Genomic DNA, 26075 nt, shown 5'->3' on the forward strand with positions numbered 1-26075 from the left:
GTTAAAAGGTTTAATCATGCTTGTGGTGCTAACCAAGTAGAGTAGACTGAGCTGTCCTTTCCATACAGTGCTGATTCTTAAACAAAAAGCCCTATTTTTCCTTCACAAATAATCCACATTATTCATGGAAAAATAGTAGATGCCTTTCTCTTGAGCCTTCTGCTTCTTCTTGTGGTGTTCGGAAGATGCTGGCGTAACCCCCAAAGTCCCTCTCCAATGCTCTGCTGAGTCTCTGAGCTGTTCTGTACCAAGTGAGAAGGGCTCTGAGTCACTCCAGTGTGGTGATGCAATGTGGTGGTTGCCTCTGACCAAAAGCTGACCAGGTGACCCACAAAGAGGTACCTGGTCCCCCTGGAAAAGGCTCCCAACTATACTCAACACCCATCTGTACACGATCGTATCCTTCCATAAGATTTAGAGCTGGAAGGAATGTTTGAGATCCTGTCCTTCAATGACTCATTTTATAGAGATAAATGTTTAAAGAAAAAGTGGGACAATTCTAGAAGAAGCTACTGAGCTTAAGGGGAAAATGTGATTTCCTTCAATGACAAAAATGTAATGAAGTCCAAGCAGAATGAAATGAGTTACAGATTTCAAATAAGACAAGTGCGACGACTAGAATTAGGTTAACCGTAGAAGACACTGTTTGCATGAACCAGTCTAATGACAAGCATTTGAGCCTTTTGATAGTGGTGTCCTCGGAGTTCGTGTTTTAGAACAAGCTGTTGAGTATTTCAGAGTTTTAACCTGACCCTCGTGGTCTAGGCAGAATCCACCTTATATCTTGTCCCAAAGTCTCCAATGTGAGGATGGGCTTGATGGCCCCAGACATGGGATACATAGCAGGGCACAAGCAAAGAACGGAGGGGCAAGGTGAGAAAGCGACTCTCTGCAGACGAGGCTAAGAGGGAATGACAATGAGCAAAAGCCAACTCTCTCCAGAAGGAACAGATCCAAAGGGACGATGAATAAATATGCTGCTGGTGATACAAAGGTATCTTCCTCCTCGTAAAGAAGATAAAAGCATAATTAATGGAAGCTCTGGAGCATCAAGTCCAAGATAATCCTGCCACAATGAGAGGGTGAAGGGTGGTCAGCTTCATGGAGAGTCGAAAAGCGAATCACCTGTCAGTACAATGGAGAGGATGCTCTGACTTGAGACAAATAGTTTTTGGGGAAGAAACAGCCTGGGGCAAGATACAGTAGAAAGGCTTCTCAACCTAGAGTCCTTGGGCTTGGATTCGAATCTTGGCCTATGTGACACCTTGGGCAAGTTGTCTACTTTCTCTGGGCCTCAACTGCCCCATCTGTAAAATAAGGAGCCTGGATGAGATAGCCTTCTGCCTCTGCATCTATGATTTGATAATGTGTCCCAAAGTAAAGAAGGGCAATTCATTCACCTTGATGAAAATATCCTTTATAAAAATCCACCTCTTCTTTTTCCTGATTCTCTACTTACCAAACAACTTTGTGATTTTGCCAGTTGACTCCTGAGTGGGCCTTCCCACCAGAAGGAAGGACCTTCGGCGGATGACTGGGATGGATTGCCTTACCAACGCCATCTTCCTCGGTTAATGACAAAAATCGGTGTGGTTTGTCAACTGTCTTCTGTTTGCTCCCTTAGTGTGACCTCATTGGTCAGACAGATCCCACTGAAAATGGCCTTTTTTTGAGCCTAGAGAGGTCTGATAGTCTCCTCCGGGTCTCCTTCCCTTTGTGCCTGCACAGCAGAGTAAGCATGAGGTTCCAGCTCGATTGTACAGCCAGTTTGGAAACCACCTCGACAAAGGATGTCTTGGCCTGAGGGAGGGAAACTGATCCACGGGCACTGCTTCCACCAAGCCTTTGGCTCTCCGGGGATCTCTGTGGAGCTGAAGGGATCCTTGGGGGGGCCCAATGTCCCCTGGGCCAGCACCCAGGAGCGAAGCTGAGCACCATCTATCTTCTGCCCATACAGAGGGTTTCATAACTAGGATCTCATATCAACCACCCTGGGAGGTCGGTGACATTATCATCCCTATTTTACAGTGGAGGTAACAGAAGCACAAGGTTGGGTCATTTGTCCAGGGCCACACAGGTAAGGCAGGGCCTGGGGCCAAACTTGATCTTGGGTCTTCCTGATTTCAGGCCTCTCCCTCTGCTCTTTACACCACCTACCAAAGCCCAGAAAAGCCCCATTGGCAGCACTGGGATCTCTTCTAGTTTGGAAAGATAACAGTCTGTTCTCAGATCTAAAATAAAGTAAGCTTGACCCTTGAGTCAAGCCCTGCCTTGGGCCCTGGCCAGCCTCATTCATGGAGGCTCTGAGTAACTCAGCCTCATTTTAGCATGGACCCTGGATTCTAATGTAGCTCAACAAGGAATTCTGCATTTCCAGGCTCATTCAGACCAACAAAGGTTGGCCAGGTCTACACAGACTTGGGTTTATGGGCAGCTGAGAGTGGAGGAAAAGGCCTGTGAGCTGCCTCCCTGTCTCATGGCCTCTATCTTCTCATGGTCTCTCCTCTGCACCCAACCCTCGATGTCACTGCAGAAGGCAACAAGGGGGGAAAAATGGACTTTCCTAGTTACTAAACTCTCTTTAAAGAAAGTAATTCTGAAACTAAAACTAAAAAAAAGCCACCTTTGTAAATATGACAAATTATAGCTCCTTCACCCAAACAGAAATGCGGATAATAAAAGGGCAAGCAGAATCTCATTCAAACTTTATTACAGGCTTTCTGATAGACTAACATTTTACAGAGAAGCAATCTCCTATGAAAGTCATTTTACCCAAAACAAAATGGAAAAAGCTATTGTTTTGGACAATGCTTTATCTGGAACTTAACTTGGTAGTCAGCTCTGAAGAAGAGTTTGGCCAAAACATTAACTTCTGTCATTTAATATTTTCCTGTCTATAACTACACTTGTCTGCGAGGAGGCCTACAATAAAGACTTTTATATAACATTACATCAGGGAAATATTTGCCTGTCGTTGGGCCTATATAAAGATTAAATATGATATTGCAGTAAGTCCTTGAATAGTATTATTTCTGGTATGTAGCAGATGTATTTTGTAGCTCTCATAAAATAAATGGCCACATTTATGTATCTGCCTCACATATCTGGCCTCTGAGTAAATATATAATTAGAAAAAATCAGAACAATTCCACGAGTAAAACAGAGGTTTTTAAAAACCCGTTTTGTCCGATCAATATCGCTTTGAACCCTGCAAATAGAAATCAAGCCTCAAGAAAATGAACACAATATTTTTCTCTTTTTGAGTCAGACAATTGAGAAAAAGAGCTGAACTAACTTTTCCAAAGCCTTAGATGCTTTTCATTTACAAAACATTCCCCTCATCAATCATTTTCCCTGGGAGCCCTGAATGTTGTCCACGTGAGAATATTCTAGCACTGCTGCTGTACTAAGGAAGCTTCACACTGATTAAAATTTTATAACACAATCTAATATACCAATATTAGATTAGGTCCCGATGAGACGTAAAGGGCAAAGGCGAAAAAAAAAAAGAAAGGAGGAAAGAAAGAAAAAGGCCTTCTGGTATTCGGCCTGTTCCACTGGGAATCTTTACGTTTTATTCAATAAAAATTCATTAAATGCCTCCATATGCCCGGTATCGTGCTAGACCCTACACCCTGCCCGAAACCAACACTGAAGACGTGGGTCCTGGGGTTCTGCCACTGAAGAGCTCACAGTGCATTTTAGACTCTAGCAAGTTGGATGGAATTGGAAAGGCAGGGTGGGAGAGGATGAGCCATTATGGCCTGTGAAGATCTCGAGGAGCAGGAAAGTCTCTGAAGCAGCCTCAGTTTGCTCAAAGGAAGCACTCTGCTTCTGGCTTTGGGCCCCTCAGGCTTTGCTTCTTCGCCCCTTTCTTTTTGATTCTCTTTGTCCTTTCTTCCATTGTTGCAGTCTGTGCTTCATCTAGCTGTCTCAGACACAAGTCATTACTGCTATTCCCAACCAAAAACTCATTCTGTATTTATTTCTCTCTGCGCCTGTGCTGTCCCCCCCTTGAAGCTTCTTGTGGGAAAGCGACTGCTTTGTCCTTCTCTCTCTGCCTGAGCCCTTGGGACAGTCCCCTGGACGGCAGAGGACTCTCCTGTCTCCTGAATGGAATCTGAATCTTGGAGCTTGGTCTCAGAAACCTTGGACTCCAAACCTTCATTTTTACACATGGGGAAATCGAGGCACGATATGATTCGTGATTTGTCGAGAGGCACATTCAGGGCGCTCATCCTGGCCTTCTGGTCATTGGTCCATCCCTTGGCCTTCTACAAGCTTCTCCATGAGCCCCAGGAGAATTGTGGCCCACCCGAAGCACACTCCCTCGGCTCCGCAGCGTATTTGAAGCCAGGAAGAAAACGGAAAGGAGGAAAGGTCTAAAAACGACAGAACGCTCCCACCTGCCCACAGATGGTACTTACAAACTATCAGAGAAATGGAAAGAAAAAGGTACTTCTCTATTCCGCAGTTCTGGAAAGCACACAAGCTGCAGATTCGGTTGACCTTCACTTTCCCTGAGAAGATAGAAAGCCGTATCCACTGACAGCCAATGGGATAATAATCCTGCAAACAAACAGAGAAGCTTCAGTCCTTCTTGGGGGGCTGGACTTGGTGAGGCTCACTTACGTGGCCGCCCACCCAAAAGGGCCTCTTCCACCCCCTAGTTTCAAACGGCAACGTGTTGCCCCAAGGCACAGACATAACGGGGTGTCGGGGGGCCGAGGGAGTTCTCTTCAAAGACCATAAACCAGTGGATAGAAATTCTGTCTGACTTACCTTCCCCAGCCCAAGAGCAGGGCTGAATTGTTTAATCTTAGAACCAATACCAAGCGTTGTTTCCAAGGCAGAAGAGCACTAAGGGCTAGACAATGGGGGCTACGTGACTGGCCCAGGGTCACCCAGCCAGGATGCGTCTGAGGCCACATTGGAATGGAGGTCTAGGTCTGGCTCTAATCCACTGAGCCCCCTCGCTTCCCACATTGAATCATTTTTGACGAGGAGGGCATCAGAACAATGATCTCTTTTCACTCCTTACCTACAAGCTGTCAAAGTGGTTTTCTACTCCTTGAGTGGAGCCCTAAGTGTCCACAGTACACATAGTACTTGGAGGTCTGCAAAGGACTTCCCAATTGGGGTCTCGCTTTACCTTCACGCAGCCCTGGGAGCCCAGGAGGGGTTTTTATGAGTGCCATTTAACAGATGAGGAAACTGAGGCAGGCAGAGCTAGTCAGGGTGGGTCACATAGCTTTTCCACGTCTGGGGGCGTTTGGGCCTCAGGTCTTCAGGATTCCAGGTCTTGTCCTCTATCTGCTACCATTCTATCTAGCTGCCATCGCTAATCCTTGCTCAAAATTCCTGAAGAAATACAGGATCAATGTTTACCTCGGTTTCCTTATCTGAAAAACAGGGCTGCTGAGAGGATCTGATGAAATAATAAAAGCCTGCAAGGGGCTTAGCCAGGGTGCCTGGCACACAATTGGCTTTTTAGACAGAATTCTCCATCAGTTGTTCTGCTTGCTTTGATCTCCACAGAAGGAGATACAGCAGAGCCCTCCCCACCCCGCTTTCTGGCCTCCTTTGGGTGCTGTCTCCCTCCCCGGAGATCTGTAGGCGCCCTGAGGCCAGACCTGACTTTCTTGTTCATCTTTGTATCCATAGACTTAGCACAGAGCAGGTGCTTAGCAAATGCTTAATGAATTATTGACTACAGATGCTAGTTTTCTGATTTATTATTTCTGGTTATTGTTAAACAAATTGAGAAGCCAGGATTTAAAAACATTCCATAGAAACCAAGAGCCCTGGACACTAGCAGTTTCCAAAAGGGAGGGGAAAGCTGGGAGTAACTGTAAGCTGCCACAGGGGACTAGGACGGGCCTTGCCCATTTTTCTGAAAGGCCTGAGAGTGACCGTTTCTAGAATTTCCACTTTAGGTCTTGGTCACGAGGCTGCGTTGGAGACCGGAGCGCTGGGGCACGCGTCAGGATGCCCGAGCCCTGCCCTGGCCAGGGGCCAGCTGTGGGCGAGTCAGGCGGCTGCTGGGGCCTCCGGGCGATGCTGAAGACGCGAAGTTCCGTAGGTTAGAGGTAACCTGCCGCTTTAGAGTAACGGAGAGAGTTCTCTACGTGGGTGAAGTCAAAGTCCACTGAAAACGTGTGTGTGAAATAATCACTCTAACACACACGCACACACGCACACGCACACGCACACGCCCTTCTCTGCATTGCTGCTGGACAAGGGAAGGGACCCCGGGGGGGGGGGGGCTCTGGGAGTCGGTTCTTCTCTTTCAATGGGACGCTGGGATGTGTGCATGTGAGGGGGGTGGAAGGCCAAGAGGCGGGCCTGGGGACGAGGGGCTTTTACAAGGCTCTTCGCCCCTGCTCTGATGAAGGCTGCTCCTGGCTTACTGCATGTGCCGCTTCCCCAGGGGGCTGCAGTCCCAGCCAGCCGTGGGAGGTCCCTGAAAACGAGCTGGGGGGCCTTGTAGGGAGGACCAACTGCCCTGGGGCTCCCCCTGGAGAAGGGGGATGGGAGAGTATCACCATTAGAACATCTACAGAGGCATGAAGGGTCCTGTAGGGAGCCTCCCAGTTAGAAAAGTCCTTCAAGAAAAGCGTTCCCGTGCAGGGTGTTAAAGGGTCGTCAGGAGAAACGAACCAGCGGCGTGTAACGTGGGTCATTCAAGAGCGTCCTTCCTTTATGAAATCTGCCCTGGGCAGAGGACCTCTCTCGAGTACGGGCACAAAAAGAGAGGAGGCCCGTTTATAGGCTGAAATGACTGGAAAAAGGATGTTCATCAATCCGACACCAGAACTTGGCAGTCAAAAATATGGGCCATTTTCTTGTTCTGGGGTTGCCTGGGCTTTGGAGAAAACATCTTGCTCAATACTTATCTCCCCAGAGGCACTGAAGTGGAGGGAATGGGAGGCTTTTCAAGGCTACCTAAGACCTTTTCTCATGTTTATTAAAATGAAAAAAATTAGGGGGCAGCTGGGTGGCTCCATGGATGGAGAGCCAGGTCTAGAGACAGAAGGTCCTGGGTTCAAATCTGATCTCAGACACTTCCCAGCTGGGTGACCCTGGGCAAGTCACTGAACCCCCACTGCCTGGCCCTTACTATTTTCTGTCTTGGAACTAATACACAGTAGTGATTCTAAAACAGAAAGTGAGGGTTTTTTTTAAAAAAATGAAAAAAATTAAGGCCAGAAACTAGGAAATCTAAAACTTAGTGCCTTAGTACTAATTTTATGTCATATACTAACAAAAAGGCATCAGATGTTTCCATGCTAAGGTAGCTAAAGAACTTATACTGTCAGTACTGAGGCTTTCAAACTTCCCACTCTCACCCAATCTTATTACTATGGGGGTTGGCTTCTCCATGAAATGGCAACATGAAATATGCAGACAGACACTTGCAATGACAGCATCTGTTCACCAACTTTCTAAAAGAAAAGATGGAAACTGTAAACTTGCCTTCCTCTTGACTCAGGTTCAATGGTTTAATAGTAAGAAAAACCATGGACCTCTGGGCTAGGTGGATCTTGTATTGATGACTAACAATTTCACCATTTTCTTCTAAGAAGAAACAGCCTTTTGTCTGCGCACACTGCCATTCCTGAAAACAACAAAAAAGAAGTGACGTTTGAGCCAGATCCTGGAGGACTGGTAGAATTTAGAGGGATGGAGGAATCTGGGGAATCCTAAAAGGGGCATCATTAACTTTGAATCTGAGGAGACACGAATGTTTGGGAGATTTAAAAAAAAAAAAAAAAAAAAAAAGAGGGGGCAGCTGGGTAGCTCAGTGGATTGAGAGTCAGGCCTAGATACAGGAGGTCCTGGGTTCAAATCTAGCCTCAGACACTTCCCAGCTGTGTGACCCTGGGCAAGTCACTTGACCCCCATTGCCTACCCTTACCACTCTTCTGCCTTGGAGCCAATACACAGGATTGACTCCAAGATGGAAGGGTAAGGGTTTTTAAAAAAAAAGAGAAAGAAAGAAAGAAAGAAAGAAAGAAAGAAAGAAAGAAAGAAAAGAGTGGTCTCCCTGGTATCTAAGCTTCAGATTGAGGAGGACTAGAACCCTGAGGTCAAATCAGTAGGGTGGGATTTAGGACTTAGCATTGTAGGTTCCCATAAGTCACAGCAGGTTTTTGAGCACAGAACATCAAAGGGAAAGAAAGCAGGGAAGCAAAGGACTTCACTGGGGAGACCCAAGGGAGGCAGATAAAGCTGGTACAGGTTGGATGAGAAAAGGAAGAAAAAGGATGGAGGGAGGCTGGGCCTGAGCCAGCTGGAAGGGACCAGATAAGAGAGGGCACAGTAGGAAGAAGAGGAAGGAGTAATTGTGAGAGGCTGAGACTTAATTACTGATTGGCTCTCAGGAAAAAGGAATAGTAATGGTGAAAATGATCCGGAGACTTCAAATCTGAGTAATGAGAATCCTGCGTCCCTGATATGAATCCCTCCTAGTTAATTCAGAAAAAGGTATCTCTGGCCTGAAGATGGCTCCTTGGACGTGCAGAAAATAAACAGCCTGCGTTCCACAGTAATGTAGGATTGTGTAGTGAGCAGAAATGAACAGACAAAAGCCTTTCACTCAGCACATTTCCAAGTCTGAACAGACTACATTGCTGTGACCAAGTTGGGGCAGCCTAGTTTTACCCAACTTGCAGATGGTCTCAAAGACTGGAAGAGTAATACGGCTTTGCAGCTGGCTTTTATTAAGACCTTTTGGGGCAAAATGTTCTATGAGATTATGGAAATAAATAATAAGCACGAGGTTTCTTATGATCTTTTAATATTTGCTAAGAAAGGCAGATAACAGATAGAGCACAATAACCATGAAAACATATTTAACCCAGGATGGTTATTTACTTTGGTTTGAATAAAGAAAGATAAGATCTCAGATAATTGAGGTCAAATTTACTTTCAAATTATTATGGACAAATTTTTCTAGCTTATGCTTAGATATAAATTCTTCATTAGAAAATTAAAAACAGAAATGTAAAAAATCATGTAGCATTTCACTTTGAAAAGAACTGAATGAAAAAATGAGCAAATGAAGGTCCTGTTATCAGTAATAAACTATTAATTTTTAAATGATTATATTATTTCACAAAGGGAAGAAAAAATTCAGTTTTAAATACTTGGAAATTAAATAATAAAAATAATTCATAGGGACAACTTCATTTAAGTTCTTGGTATCATAGTTCCAGAACTCTAAAGGATCTCAGCAACCAACCTTCTCATTTCCAAGAGATCCAGGGAAATGCCAAAGTGCTGAGTTTGAAACTGGTCCCTCTTTGCATTGCTCCCCAAGCACCCACAACAACTGCTCACTATACAAGATGTGACCACAAACAATGAGGACCTTTTCCCATATACCATACAAGGAAATCAGTCTCATTATTTCATCATCAGATCTTGCAAAGAAGGAAGTCCTTATCTTTCAATTTTCTCCAAGGGAACTCAAAAAAGGCTGGATAGATCTAGCTGTGTAAGGAATCATCATAGAGATGATAATTAAACCCTTGGGAGCTGTTGAGGTTACCAAGAGAGAAGAGAAAAGGGTCTCAGTTAGAACTGGGGAACTACCCACATTTGGAAGATGTCAATTGGAAAGTACAACAGAGATTAGAAAAAAACTGGTGACTGTCTTATCTCTGCGTGGAGCCTACAGGATTTCAGAAAAACAGCCCTAAACAAAGGAGTTATAGGAGGAAAGGCTGGAGAAAGTCACAAAAACTTACAAAGAGGAAAGGGTGACCAACAGAGTCAAATGTAGTAAATAAGTTGAGAAGGATGAGGAATAAGAAAAGTCTGTCGGATTTGGCCATTATTGGCTATTGGTGAGAGGACAGTTTTAGTTGAGTAATAAGGATGTAATCCAAACTACAAAGGCCTGGGGAAAAGAGAGGAAGTGAGGACCAACAGCTCTTTCAAAGGGCTTGGTCAAGAAAGGGAGAAGATAGAAGGGAGAAAACTAGGAAGATGGGGGAGTCTAGTGAAGGGTTTTTTTTAGGGATGGAGGAGACTTGGGACTATTTGAAGACAGTTGAAAAGGAACCAGGAGAGAGAGAAAGATTGAAGACTGGAGTGGGGGAGATGATTGAGAAGGCAATCTACTAGAGAATGTGGGGAAGGCTGGGATGGAGGACACCTGAAGGGAAGCTGGCTTTAGTGAAGAGAAGGAACATCTCATTGTCAGACTGGAGGTAAAGGAAGAAAGCATTAGGGATGAGACAAGGAGTTCTAAAATGAAGAGATTGGGAGAAAAGGGAGCTGATGTTGAATGGTGAAGGGTTGGGGGATGTGGGAGGGAGGTAGGATAGGAGGTCTGAAGAGGGAAGAGAATGTTTGGAATGGTTTCTATAGGAACTGAGATAGGGAATCAATAGGGAGGAATAAAAGGATTGCTTTGCTACAGAAGGTCTTGCTGAGGTTGAATAACATGATTTATCAAGTTGGTTGTGAGACCTCTTCCAGCTCCATTCAGCCTTCTATAAGGAAGAGGGAGATGGTGGGAGTAAACTAGGACTTAGATGTGCTAAAGTATGAGGGGTGAAAAGGACGAGGGAGTTAGATTCAAAAAAAGAGGACAGAGTCGAGTCGAAATGGCTAGCCATGGGCCTGAGATTAAAGAAAGGGGAAAGAGAATTCACAGGAGTCATGATGGCCCAACAAAGGGACTAAGGAATGAAGGCTTTGAAGAGAGGCAAGAAGAGATTTCGGAAGGGGAGGCAGAGAGAGAAAGAAAGAGGAGAAAGATGGGCACATCAAGGAATGTCAGTTTCAAATTAAGAAAGAAGAAAACTTGTGGATAATGGAGAAATGAGATAACTCCTAATGGATGAAATCCTTTAGGCTCCTGATAAAGACAGTTACTGGTTTCTTCCCCTCCCTGTTTCTCCCTCAAGTGCCTTCCACAAAGCCATTTCAAGACATAAGCAAGTGATCACGAGAGCAATGCTAGTATTTTTCCAGGGAGCTCTCCTTTGGAGACTGTTGAAAACTTGGCTACAGTTTCTGGGTCAGAGGGAATGGCTAAGAAGCTGCTGAAGGCCCTTGGATCCAGAATGTTATTCCAAAAACATTTCCTAGATAAATCTTCTTGAATTAATTTCAGGTCATTTATAATGTGATACTAAGCAATTCTCAGCAAGTACATAAAGCTTACACATCAAAAAGAAGAATAAGATGATTTCTTGAAGTCTATTTTAATTCTTAAATCTAAATCCTATTTTAATCCACATTCAAAATTTTTCCTTTCTAAAAAATCACAACAAAAAAATACTCAGAAATCTTTCTTAAGAAACTACATATTGGGGGGCAGCTGGGTAGCTCAGTGGATTGAGAGCCATGCCTAGAGACGGGAGGTCCTAGGTTCAAATCCGGCCTCAGACACTTCCCAGCTGTGTGACCCTGGGCAAGTCACTTGACCCCCATTGCCTACCCTTACCACTCTTCCACCTATAAGTTAATACACAGAAGTTAAGGATTTAAAATAAAAAAAAAAAAAGAAAAAAAGAAACTACATATTGGGCAGCTAGGTGGCTCAGTGGATTCAGAGATAGGCCTGGAGATGGGAGGTCCTAGATTAAAATCTGGTCTCAGATACTTCCCAGCTGTGTGACCCTGGGCAAGTCACTTAACCTCCATTGCCTAGCCCTTACCATTCTTCTGCCTTGGAACCAATACACAATAGTGATTCCAAGACGGAAGGTAAGGGTTTAAAAAAAAAAAAAAGAAACTGGATCAAACATTTAAATTATAATTCCATGTATTACTCATAGTTTTGAGTTGGAGCATCTAATCAAGTTCTTCAAAGAATTTCTCAATTAGTTCAGCTATAGTCCATTAGTATGTTCATGGTGGTCTTTTGGCAAATACATATCATAATAATGTAATATTTGAAGGCTAAATATCCCGGGAAATAATGTTTCTTATTACCTTTCAGTGTAGGATGGCACTTCCTCTATCAACTACTTTCTTTGCCTTGCAAGGAGTACCTGTAAGTCATCTTTCCACTTAGCTACAAGTTTCTTCTTCTGGTTTCATTTGTAGAAAAAGCATATAGAGAGGAATAGATTCAGGGTGCAGAGTGAGATCAACATTCGTACTTCCAGCTATTGTGGGAGTTCCTTTTGCTTAATTATATATGCTTGTAACAGTTTTTTTATTTTTATTTTTTTTGCTTTCTTAATGAGAGGGGAAGTGAGAAGGAAAGAGGAGTTCAGAGCTGCAAATAAAACTGAATTCAAAAACAAAAGAAAAAATGTCAAGAATGATATGATTTCACTGCTTCAACAACATGCCCACATCTTGGTCAGTGGTCAGTGGACGTTTATGGTACCAATAGTCCAGTGAGAGTTTATTGGTGTCATTTTTTCACAGGCCCTGCTACCATCACTAAGGAAAGAAGAGAGATGCTGCAGAGAACTCGGGGCCAAGGCCGAGCAAACTCCTCACCAAGTGATAGGGAGGTGCCTTGTCCAGAGTTAGTGAGGTGGGTTACCAGAAAAAAAAAAAAAAGACTTGATCTGCTTCTAGGGCCAAACTGGAAGCCTTTCCAGCATGGAATCAACTATTAAGAATGTAAGTTCTGCTGGCAGAGCCCTCAAGAACTCGGGGTCACCACCACGCCCCAGTGAATCACTGCCACTGAGTTCAACATGCACTCTGAACCCAGAGTCACCAATGCCTTGGTGGGGAAAGGTGAACATGGTCTGAAATAAGTGGAAAATCATGGTTCAGAAGGAGTGAGAGTGGACAAAGGCCTGTGGATCACAATGAAACCTCCACCTTTATATCATGAACACTTTGAGAAAAGCACAATAGACAGTGGATATGACAAGGGCCAAATAATACCATAAAGAATGGAATTGAAAATATTTGAACAGACTGGAAAAGACGTATTCCTGATGTGGAAGTTATTCCTGACTTGGCCATCTTTCTCCAGGCCCACTTTAGATTCAGCAGAGCTAAAATCATATTTAATTGGGGGGAAAAAACCACAAACAAGAAAACAGAAGAATGAGGAAAAAGTTTGAGATAACTACAATATAATATAAATTAAAGTAACTAACTTCAACATAATTGAAGTAATGAACCAGTATCTGGCAATAAAAAATGGGAAAGGGGCAAAAGAAATCGCATCAACATGGCCTGTGATCATTTCACCACTATAAATTCAGTGCCATAACAAGGAGCCCAGAAAATACCTTACTTAACAAGCATCTTCACATGTCATTCAGAGAGAGCTACCACAGGAAATACCATATTAGAACATAAACTTGCTTGTAAAATATTACAAAGAGGGATGACAGACAATTTTGAGCAGAAAGATCTCATAAAGCAAAAGAAGTGGTTAAGAGATAAAACCAGTTTAAAGAACATGTGGCAAAGTCTCCCACTACACAAAGCCATCTGAGGGGAAGTCGTGGATGAAAATGGTCAGAGGACAACAAAAAAAATAAGAAGATAAAAGATTTGTAAAAAATATTTTAATGACAATATTCTGATCCGGTGTTGCTCCAAATGTGCCTACAGAGATAGCAGGAATGACTCTGGAGAAGAGTCCCACCTCTAATGCTTACTGCCTGCCTGTGTGGCCTTGAGCAAGTCACTTCACCTAAATAGGATCCACGTTCCCATGAAATGAAAGGAGCTGACTGCGACAGCTTCAGAGCACGAGTCTGTAAACTGAAGAACACCAGCAGACGTGCACTGGAAGATAGAGTTTCCTCACACACACAAAATCACAGGTCTGGACTAAAAAGAAAAATCTTGTTGAGCTCTAGGGAAAGCATTATCAAACCCATTTTATAAAGGAGGAGAGCGAGGCCAGAGTAAACTACAGTCTATGACCTTTCTGAGAGTCTCATCTATCTTGGCAAAGTTAGATTTAATAACCAGTCAAGGTCCTCCATTTTGTGCTGAGGTCATGACTATAATTACTTTCTTTTTATTGATATTTTCTATTTCTTACATTGGCATAGTTATGCCAAGTATCCTTCTCTCTCCCCTTCTGGAGAGCTCTCTCGTATGACAAATAGCATTTTTTAGACAGAAAAAAAAAATCAGCACAATTGATCGATACATTGAATAAGTCCAAAAGTATAATGACTTTCAAAGCAATTCCCTCTCTGTTTGGGAGTTCAAGAAAGGAGGAGCATTCAATGGGCCTGGGGTATTTCTGCAGACAATAGACTCCAGGGAAAACTTCCTTTGCCAGCTTGGTTTGGGGTGGCCTATGGTTTAAACACACCCCATGACAGAGTTTAATTTTAATAGTGACCCAATAGCACCATCTCTGTCGTCTGAGAATCTGGTTTCTAATCCTTGTGAGCCCACAGGAAAGCCACTCGCCATCCTCACATCTCAGACTCATCATTTGTGGACTGAGGACAACAATACCTAATAACGCTCCTAACTCCTAGAGTATTGTGGGGGTCAAAAGAAATCACGTAGGTCAAGGGCTCTGTGACCTTTAAAGCACCACACAAACGTCCACCGTTATTTCTATCCTAAAGGTAATCAAAGCCTTCAGGACTCGAGTTCTTAAAAGTGAAAGACGTCATTCAGATGAGAAGTGGAGAAACGTGGAGAAATCCCCCAGGACTGTAAGCAGGACCACTTTTAGAAGAGGGAGGTTACGGGGATCAGGGGAGCTAGGAAGACTCAAGTTCAAATTCAGCCTCCCCCACAATGGAGCTATGTGATCCCTCCTGTTTCTTTTTCCCTCCTCTGGAAAAAGAGGGTACCCTGGCTCCTAGGGTTCCTGTGAGGATCAAAATGAGATATCTGTAGCTATGGGTGTGGAAGACTGCATGGGATGTTAAACTTTCTCAAGAGAGTTGAATAAATTTGCTGATTTTGTTTTTATTTTTTCTTTAAAAAGATGGCTCATGGGGCAGCTGGGTGGATTGAGAGCCAGGCCTAGAGACGGGAGGTCCTGGGTTCAAATCTGGCCTCAGACACTTCCCAGCTGTGTGACCCTGGGCAAGTCACTTGACCCCCATTGCCCACCCTTACCACTCTTCCACCTAGGAGCCAATACACAGAAGTTAAGGGTTTAAAAAAAATGTAAAAAATTTAAAAAAATATAAAAAGATGGCTCTGGGTGGGGAGGGGAAAGGAGAGATAACCAGAAAAACTTTGCTGATATAAAAATGTTGTAGGAGGGGCAGTCAGATGACTCAGTGGATAGAGAATGAGGCTTAGAGACAAGAGGTCCTGGGTTCAATTCTGGCTTCAGATACTTCCTAGCTGTGTGACCTTGGGCAAGTCACTTAACTCTCAACGCCTAGAGCCTTTACTACTCTTCTATCTTGGAATCAATACACAGTATTGATTCTAAGATGCCATCTAATAGTATGCATGGCCTAATATGTTTGGAGAATGGCAGAAAAGGGCGGCTATTTCAGATTGGGCACAAAAGAAGTGGCAGAGTAACATCAACCACATTTCAAAGTAATACTGAAGCTGCTTTGAAAAGATAGGAACGTCCCCACAAAAAGATGGCCTTTGGCTATCTTCACAATATTAAATGTCAATTAGATGCCTTTTAATGGTAGAACACTACTGTCTGGTTAAGCTTATGTATCTTTGCAACGAGAAAAAGTTAAGTAATAAAAAATTAAATGATGCAACAGAAAATTAAAATAATGCAAGTTCAGTTTTGAGTCTCCAATTGTATAATTTATGTAACTATAAAGGTAAGTACTCCCAATGAGAAAAAATGGAGCCTCTAGTCCTGGATCAAACAAGGAGCCAGAATGTTATAGCAAATAAAATGGGATGAATTTTTCATTTCAGTGTTAATAGTAATTTATAACATAGAGCAAGTTGTTTCTAAATCAACATGGAAGGACAAAGCAGTAGCTTGTTTTTCCTTGGAGAGGGCATAAGGTGGTGCTATATACTACCAAATCAAGTAAATTCCATAAACCCAAAGAGAATTGTTATATTGTTATTTGTATGTTGTTGGTCAACCTTAGAAGACAAAGCTGAAAAGAACAAATTATGTAAACATTAAGCTTGACATTTTAATTATCCATCTGACTAAAGTATCAATGAGAACCCTTTCTTAGTTTTAGAACAATGCTAATAAAAGGTTGTTCCTCTGGAAATCAAGCTTGTGGCAAATGGCAAAAATGTTAGGTGTTGAGACAAGACTAGACAAGACTAGGCCCGACATCAGAAAGGATCCCAGGACCACACGCACACACTGAGCTCCACCAGACAACTCCCCGAGATATTTGAGAATCTTTAAAAGGCAGAAAAGAAAATAGCTAGTCATAAGTTTGCTAACAGCTCGGGCCTAGTATGAAAAAGCGGGCTGGGATTCAGGAGGCTGGTTCAGCCAGCAAGCTCGCTGGGCGCCCCGGAAATTCCATTAACTTCATTGAGCCTCAGTTCTGTCATATGTAAGTGGAAGAGGAGGACGACCATCTTTATGTTCCTCCCCGCCCAAAGTTCTGATTCTGTGACTTAAAATTAGGAGCATTAGCATATCTTTAATCTGTTTGTCAGGCAAAAATGTCCAGTATAAAATTCTTACTTGTCCTCTTCGGGAAGGAGGTAGCCTGGCTCAGTCTGTGGGATTCTGGTGGCTCTGTGATCCAGTCAGTGCGGGTACCTCCACACCCCCCTGCCTCAACCATCCACATTCGCCCATCCCATAGACCACGCCATTTCAGCATATTCACCACAGATGGCCCATCCAACATGCCTGGGAGCCATCACCAACAGTTATTAGTTGGGAAGCCAATTTTCTATTAATGTTCTTAAATCAGAAATAAAATAGCTACCTCTTGGGCTGCTACAGAAATCTTACTAACAGGTCGATTATGATTCGGTTCACCAAAACGTGCTCTCCAGGGGATAACTGACTTAATGGGTAGCCTGGCAATCTGCAGCTTTGGAGCTTAATCAGTGACATTCTCTGGGGCCAACATCCTGGAGAAGTTTGTTACTTAGAATTCTGAACTGGCCCTGCCTACGCACAGGAGCTGGTGATCGAGGTCCAGCCATAGCACGATGAGGCGTGAGGCCTACACAGAGAAAGGGGTGCCGTGGTTTGGGGGCCTCAGGAGGGGGTTTTGCCCGTCGTCCTCAACTGAACAAGCCTATTGACAAGCCTGATGATTACCAGGGGCCGCCCCCATCCCCTTTCTGCCTCCCTGTTCCCTGCTGTCTTCCCCATGAGAGTGGAAACTCCTAGAGATGGAGACCTCCTTGTTTTCCTGCTTCTGAGTTCCCCAAGCTTAACACAGAGCTGTGAACACAGTATGAGCTTAATAAATGTTCTATTGATCAATAGATGGATCTAATAATCTGGTTTACCCTGATATCAGTCTGATTCCACACTGTTATCCAAGTCATTTTGTAACCTCTAAAAGGCCACTTTCTGTCTGATTGACTCATTTCTCTGCTTCAGAAATATTTGCTTGGGGTCAACCAACCAATTGATAAGCATTTATTGGGTATCTACCATTATGATAGGCCTTAAAAGATGTGACTCTGGGGCAGCTGGGTAGCTCAGTGGATTGAGAGCCAGGCCTAGAGATGGGAGGTCCTAGGTTCGAATCCGGCCTCAGACACTTCCCAGCTGGGTGACCCTGGGCAAGTCACTTGACCCCCATGGCCCACCCTTACCACTCTTCCACCTAGGAGCCAATACACAGAAGTCAAGGGTTTTAAAAAAAAAAAACTTAAAAAAAAAAAAAAAAAGATGTGACTCTAAGGGAAACCATTTTAAATACATTTCAGAAGCCTCTAAAAATGTTTACTTTCACAATCACTTGGGGTTTGTGGTCAAGAGGCTTTATCTGTTGGTAGCAAGTTGGACTGGATCCCCTCTCGGGTCCCTTCCAACTCAAGAACTCTATATTCACTTCTCCCCATCCCAATCTCCTCACTAGTAAAATGGACATGTTAATAATGTATAATGATGTAGTTCTCACCGTTGTGAGGAGAACTAAAAACTATTTAAAAATATACTTAAAACATAAATACTGCATTCTGTCATTAAGTTACTTAAGAAGATTTTTTTGAAATTCTTTTAGCACATCAAAAAAATGTAGGTAAGACAATTGATACATTTTTCCTTGTAAATATAAAGGCATGAAAAGGGTCAAAAAGTTTGGAGGTAATAAAAAAGGAGCAGCGAGGAGGAAATGAAGTAAAATGGGAAGTTAGATTAGAAGTAGAGACAGATCCAACATTCCAGAATCAATGAAGTGTATGAGAAAGACACAGAGAATTCAAACAACATTAATAACTTTAAAATAAACTAGCGCTCTGCTTCAGGAGAGTTACTACTCAATCTGGATTGGTCACTGGATTTGCTGTCCTAAGACTAAAGTCTAAATCTCAGCCTTAGTGGGCCTCCATCTCTGCATCTATATTTTGAGGGTCTGTGGTAGGGAAGCACTGAGGCCCAAGACAATAAAGACTTGTGGATAGAGCAAGCCATTTGTCAGTCCAGGTCTTTCATGTATTCCAGAATGTTGAAGGTGCTTTAGCCAATCTCCAATTATTTATATATTCAAAACCCTCCACTTTTCTGAGCTTCAGTTTCAGAAAAACAAAAACAAAAAGAACTGTGTTAGGTATAATCTTATATGGACCTGAGACTCATGGGAAAGTATCTCAAGAGGGAGGTAAGGGGCTACAAATAAAATAATTCTGATTTTTCAGTCATGAATGAGCCTGATGAGAAATAAGAGGGTAAAACATTGATAAAATCAGATGTAGCTACACAGGGAGCTCTCTAATTCTTTCAGATTTACTAGGGCCGAGCTCCAAGATAGAATAATTAATGACCAAAATATGAAAAATTGGCACAAAGTTATACAGCCCAGAATGAACCAGGCTGGGGAAAAAAAAGATGAAAATAACAAAGAGGGCTTGCACAAGTTGGGAAGAGAGAAAAAAGGAAGGGGTGATAATGACAGAAAGTATGATTTTGCTTTTATCTTCTCTATCCTTGAAACAGAAAAGATGGAACAAAAAAAGTGGAAGGAACTTAATCCCCCAAGATAATAAAAAGATAACAAGAGACCTCTTAGCTGACCCGAGTGAGTTCAAGTCACCTGAACTTCTCCTCTGGTTAAAGAAAAATATTGCATCATATAGGTTAGGAGAAGTACAAATACTGAGTAGCTGATATGAAAAAGGCAATAGAACTGCATGGTTTTGTGCTAGGAGTGTTGAATAAAGCTAATGTGCTCTGAGGCTGTGTGAACAGAGACAGAAGGTCCATGGAGAGGCAGGGGAGAGTTCTTTTGACTCACGTCTGCGAAAGCCGTTTTAGACTATAGCAAGTTGGTGGAATTGGAAAGCCAGGGTGGGAGAGGATGAGCCATTATGCCCTGTAAAGACCTCGAGGAGCAGGAGATAGCCTGTAGAAGGCTCGGGGACTTAAACGATTTGTCTTCAAATATTTAGAGTTGTCACATAGAAACATTAGTCTTTTGCTTGGCCCCAGAGCGACAATTTGGAACAATGGAGGGGAGGAGGAGTTAAGATGGCAGCTTAGAAGCAGCAAAAGTCAATTCCTCTGTGAAAACCCTTCCACACCAATCAAAAACAAAGTGCTTCAAGGGGAACAGAAAACCAAATCCAACAAGAAGACAGAGCTGTGGGACCCTTCTGCTCACTTCAACTTAAAAGGTATGCAGAGAAGGTTGAATTCTTGGGTTTAAGGAAAAGAAAGAAGGAAGATCCCAGGGCCCTTCCCTCACCTACTGTGCTGAGACTCGGGCGGTCAGTGGGATCTCAAGGCGAGGGTTCCAGACGGGACGGAGTGCCTTGCTACCACAGCTACGCGGGGCCCAGGGCTCTGACCACAGCTGGCAAGGAGGCAGCTGGAGGAGAGAAGCAGAGAAGAGGGCAGGCTGGTCATAGCCTTCAGCCACCACACTCCATCTTGGGCCTCTGCCTCTGGAAGTTTTGGCCTCAGGGCACAGTCAGCTCTGCAGATCAGCTCAACTGGCTTAATCCAGTTAATCAATAGTGCAGAGAAGCTGCCTCTGGAGGCCAGAAAAGTCTAAACTCACAGAGCTAGCAAAAAAATCAGGAGAGCAAGTGTACAAAATAGACAGAAAGCCAAATTAAATAACAAGACAGAGCCACAGGTCTCCTCTATGGAATCTAACCTGAAAAGTACACAGATAAAGTTGAATTCTCAGGTATAAGGGAAAGATCCTCTCCCACCTACTGCACTGAGACCCATGGTAGGAATCTAGCTGACTGGGATCCTGGGGCAAAGGCTGCAACTGTGACAGAGTACCTTGGTATCACCATGAGAAGCTCAGGGTTCTGACAAGGCAAATGGCAGGGAGGCAGCTGGAAAAAAGGAGTAGAGAGGAGAAGGAGGGTAACTACCTTCAGCCTCCACACCTTCACTTTCACCTTTGGCCTTTGCTAGCAGCTGGGGAAGATCTGGCCTTAGGGCACATTAATACAACATCTCAGCTGCATCAGCCTAATCCAGTTAATCTCAGCAGAGCAGAGAAGCCCTTTCATGGCAGAAAAGCCAAAACTCAAAGATCCAGCAAACAAACAGAAGAGCAAGAATACAGCCCATAAGGAAGGGGAAAGAAGGAAAAAATACAAGTAAACAACAGAAAAAGAAAAAAAGAAAGTATAATTGACAGCTCCTATTCAGGTAATGAACAAAGAACAAATGGAACAGAGTAGGACCAGGGAACATCAAGCAAACTCCAGCGAATTGGACACAGGCTTTTGAAGAACTCAAAATATAATTCAAAAAACAATTAAGAGAGGTTGAAGAAAATTGGCAAAAGAATTTAAAAAGCAAAATAGGTCATCTGGAAACAGAGGCACATGAACTAAAACAAGAAAATAGTGTTTTAAAAGCCAGAATTGACCAGCTTGAAAATGAGGCAAAGAAAACAAAAGATAAAATGATGACTTACAAAGAAAAATAGATCAAAAGGAAAAGGAGGATCAAAAAGTCAGGGATGAAATTCAGTCTTTAAAAATTAGAATCAAACAATTAGAAGCGAATGACTTCACAAGGCAGCAAGAATCTATAAAATAATATCAAAAGAATGAAAAAATTGAGGAAAATATGAAACAACTCATTGATAAAACAACAGACCTGGAAAATAGATCCAGGAGAGACAATTTAAGAATTATTGGACCACCTGAAAATCATGACCAAAGAAAAAGCCTGGACATCATCCTACAGGAAATTATTCAGGAAAACTCCCCTGATATTCTTGAACAAGAGGGTAAAATAGAAATTGAAAGAATCCACAGATCACCTCCAACATTACATCCCCAATTGACAATGTCCAGGAATGTTACAGCCAAGTTCAAGAATTTCCAGACCAAAAAAAAGATACTACAAGTTGCTAAAAAGAAACAATCCAGATATCATGGAACCACAGTCAGGATTGTATAGGACCTGGCTGCATCCAACTGAAGGCCCGGAAGGCATGGAATACGATATTCCAGAAAGCAAGGGAACTGGTTCTACAACCAAGAATCAACTACCCAGCAAAACTTACTATATTCTTGCAATGGAAAGTATGATCATTTAACAAAATAGAAGATTTCCAAGCATTCCTGAAGACTAGACTTAAACAGAAAATTTGATGCCCAAATATAGAATTCAAGAGAATCACCAAAAGGTAATTAAGAAAGGGGGAAAAAAATTTAAGGGACCCAAAAAGTTCAAATGATTAGTATTCCTATATGAAAAGATGATATTGCTAACTCTTAAAAATTGTTACCATTATAGTAGCTAGAAGTATATCTAGAGGTTACAGTGATAAACTGTATAGGGTAATATGTAAAAAAAAAAAACTAGGGGTAAAAACGAGGATAATACTAACAGAAATGGGAAACAAGATAAAATGGGGTAAATATATATTTCATAAAGAAGTACATGGGAGGAAAGGGGAGAAGATCAATACAATGGAAGGATGGAAGAGGTTACCAACAGGTAATACTCAAATCTTAAGCTCATTGGAATTGGCTCAGAGAGGAAAGAACAGTCAGATCCATTGGGACAGAGAATTATATTGTGCCCTATAAAAAAGTAGAAGGGTAATAAACGGGCTGGTGGGGAGAGGAGCAATACAAGGGAGGGAGAGGGTAGGGGTTGTTTAAAAGGCACTATAGTAAGAGGGGAATAATAAGAAGGAAGGGAGTGGGAAGGGGAGTGACATTGTGGGGGAAAGGGGGGAGAAATGACTAAAAGTGAAAAGTTGGAGGGGAGGGTAAGAGGGATAAGGGAAAAGGCAGAATTTAAGGAGAAATCAAAATGAAGGGGAATACACAGACAACAATCATAACTGTGAATGTGAATGGAATGAACTCACCCATAAAAAGGAAGCGGATAGCAGAATGGATTAAAAACCAGAATCCTACCATATGTTGTCTACAAGAAACAGAATTGAGGCAGGTAGGCATACAAAGGGTAAAGGTAAGAGGGTGGAGCAGAATTTACTGGGCTGCAACTAAGACAAAGAAGGCAGGAGTAGCAATTATGATCTCAGACAAAGCTAAAGAAAAAGCAGATATGAATAAAAGAGATAAGGAAGGTAATTACATCATGATGAAAGGCAGTATAAATAATGGAACAATGGATGGGTTCTTCTCAATATAAGTGAGATAAGTAAGCAATTAAGAGTTATCAAAAAAGGAAATGGGCTGCCTCAGCATCTTGGGTTTTCCTAGCACTGGAGGTCTCAGCTGAAGGTGTCATAACTACCTGCCATGGAAGTTTTACAGGAAAACCATACTTGAAGGAACCCCAACTCTGGGATGTTGGGATTCTATGGCTCCCATGTAAAGGATCTTCTAATTTTAAAAATTAGTTGATAGGGTAGCTGGGTGGCTCAGTAGATTGAGTTTCAGGATCATAGACAGGAGTTCCTGGGTTCAAATGTGGCCTTTGTCACTTCCTAGCTTTGTGGGCAAGTCACTTAACCCCCTCTGCCCAGCCCTTACCTCTCTTCTACCTTGGAACCAATACACAGTATTAATTCTAGGATGGAAAGTAAGGGTTTAAAAAAATTAGTTGATTCTATTGAGTTTGAACTATATTAATTTGATGTTTGGGGAGCAGGGTACGGTCTTACCATTTCTGTTTTCTATCCTTCTATAATATCTTAACAAAGCCTAGCATAATGACTTCCTTTCTTTGGTATTTCCCCACAAATATTTAAATAGTATGATGAATAGACAAACTCGCTGAATGGATAGAGGTAGCTTCTCCACAGGGCCACCTGCAATGTTGTAGAATCTAGTCTGATCTTAGTCTTTTTTGGTCTCTTTTTCAGAAATGTGGCTAAAGCAAGGACACATGACTCAATTATGTCATTGGAAAAATAGATCCAAACAACTAGATGACTCAGTGGTTAAAGAGCCAGGCCTGGACATAAAGGTCTTAGGTTCAAATATGGTCACCTCAGACACTTCCTAGCTGTGTGGCCCTAGGCAAGTCATTTAACTCCAACTGCCTGGTCCTTGTTGCTCTTGGTTAGAATGCTCAGTACTCCGAGTCAGAAGGTAAAGGTTTAAAAAAAAAGTAATTGCAAATAGAGGTAAAGAACATTAGGTTCAAATCCTCGCTATTTGAAAAGTAAAATCTTCTTTTGAAGGTAATGGATTGTCAACAATGTGGCCCGGATAATTTTTTTATAACAAAATGACATAAAGGAAAAATTCTTATTAGTGTTAACAAAGGGCATTCTTTACAGATTTTTTTTTCCATTTCTATGCTGTGACTAATTACAAATTTGGTTACTTATTTATTAGACATAGCTCTTCTTAGAGAGTATTAGGAATTATTTTTTTTAACACTTTGAGTTGGAGAAACAGAAAAAAGCTCCAGTGGTGGAAAAAAATCATCTTGTTGGCCACTAAATATCATGTTTGAACATGGTGGGCATGCACACTAAATTGCTTGGGGGATATGGATTCCTAAACAGACTGAAAACAATTCCCTGGAGATAATGTTTTAAAATTTTAATATAGAACAAATGTCACTGTCTAGCAATTTAAAGATATAAGGGACTTCAGAGTTCAATAACAAATACAGAGTTGTTATTTGAACCAAAATGTAGCTCGGGAGAACAATCAGTTCAGTTTTCTACCAGCGGTTATACTATGTGGTCATAACCATTTTCCCCCCTTTAACAGAGGTCTCAAGGTGCACATTTTTAATGTATCCTAGCAGTTTCCAGTTAATGTTTTATATTTCTGTAGCTATTATTTTCTGTTGAAAGAAAGCTAGTAAAGGTTGAGTCAAGAAAGGGAAAACAAAGGAAAAAGATCAATATTAACACTCTACAAATATTGCCTTAGCAAAGTGACTTTGTTGTCTTTTTCCCATAGGAACTGATATTGAATGAGTGATTTAGTTAAAAGAGAGGACTTAGATAAATTATTTGTTAGATAAAATTAAGTATGATAGGGTTAATAATGCATTGATTTAGATAACCAGGTAAAACAACTCAAAGTAAATCATAATACCCTTAAAGTTCTCATTTCCATTTCCACTTCAAAACCAGAAGAGTTATTTTAAATATAGGGTGCAAATGTTGATGCCTTTATAAAACTCTCAAAGAACTAACTTGCATACCTCACTGAAACACTATGAAATACTGAAAATTGTTCAAATCTGACCAAAGATCAGCCCCAAATCTCCCAATTACTGATTTAAAATAGTCTACCTTTAATGAGTTGGGCTCCAGTAGCTTTGAGGTTCTAAAACTGTTAGCCGCCATGCTGATATTAAAAGAAGTAGATGATCTGTACTTCCGAGGTGCCAATGGTAGAGAATTCCGGCCATCACCTATAACAAATTTTCAATAATTGTTAAAATCTTTTTTTCTCCATGTTATTTCATTGTTGTCAAGATTAATCTTATTTCTAATGCACAAATAAAATAAAAGACTCAACTGAGAAATGCCTTCTCCTTGTGGATTCCCTCTAGAAAATAAGCAGAGAATTAGGCAATTACTGTCTAAAGTGGGGTCATGGGACTATAGACTGCACATGGGACCATAGCATAGACATAGAAGAAAGGATCTTCAAAACCATCTTTTTGCAAATGTAGAAACTGAGGTATAGATAGGTTAAGTGACTTGCCCAGAAATGTAGAACTGTCTTTACAACCAGGCTCTATGGATAGTCTCATTTTATTCATCTATGCCTTTGCTAGACTCTCACTTTATAGTCAGTTATTTGGTCCCAAGAGAAACTATTGCAACTTAACTAAGTTCTCTCATTAAGCTTACTTTTGCAGAATTCTGATTATACCTAATAGTATCTATAAATGGTAGCAACAACAAATAATCATGTCCAAATTTAATAGAAAACTATTGATGTAACTAATTAAAAAAATTGTATTTGAAGTCCAACCTTCTCTCTTCAGCAGAAGTTGCTGGCCAGAAAAGTAAATACCTCTGTTGAGCACGGTTTCCTGATCAATCTTCTTAATGATTCTCGGCGATGGTTTTGACAATGTTGTTGTGCCACTCTCTGAAGATCCTTCCAGGTGACTTCCTAATTGCTGAAGCCTCATTTTACTATCAATTTCCAGTTTTTCTAGTGCAGTCTTGAGACACTGCTCATTGGTTGTCACATACAATTTACAAAACTATAGAAAATAAAAAAGTAATCCAGTGGGCAAAATGTTCAGTCATCCATTTTGGCAAGGGGGGGAGGGAGAAATGTGCATTAGTAGGCAAGGGATAGACTGATAGATGGAAGACGTTTTCAATGGAACCCGGTTACTCATTTTATTTTCTCGGATCAGATTGACCACTCTCAAGTGACCGGGTGAAATGCTGCCATGATTCAATGAGGAGGTCACACTGAGTGAAAATAAAATGTGGTACACCCTGAGAGGTGATTTATTATTTTTTTATAAGACATGTGCAGACTCGGGTTTGTTCTAAATAATTCTTATGGTTTTATTTTCTTGAAAAGCTGCATTTCTGATAAGTTTCTGTAGGTTTCTAGAATGCTTGTTACATTTAAAAAAAATACAATTATTGTACCAGAGTGTGATTTGAAATAATCTG

At 41.9% G+C, this 26075-nt stretch overlaps 1 protein-coding gene across 1 annotated transcript in view; it reads right to left on the reverse strand.

The window, feature by feature from the left end:
- Positions 1-26075, reverse strand: part of EFCAB7 (EF-hand calcium binding domain 7) — a 56945-nt gene that overhangs the window by 19195 nt on the left and 11675 nt on the right. The window contains exons 4-7 of the mRNA XM_044675778.1: positions 25453-25648; positions 24720-24841; positions 7477-7618; positions 4460-4569 (exon numbers count right to left, since the gene is read on the reverse strand). Of these exons, the coding sequence (XP_044531713.1) occupies positions 4460-4569; positions 7477-7618; positions 24720-24841; positions 25453-25648 (570 nt within the window). The remainder of the gene's footprint in view (positions 1-4459; positions 4570-7476; positions 7619-24719; positions 24842-25452; positions 25649-26075) is intronic.

This window comes from Gracilinanus agilis, chromosome 4 (assembly GCF_016433145.1).
Source record: "Gracilinanus agilis isolate LMUSP501 chromosome 4, AgileGrace, whole genome shotgun sequence".
NCBI lineage: Eukaryota > Metazoa > Chordata > Mammalia > Didelphimorphia > Didelphidae > Gracilinanus > Gracilinanus agilis.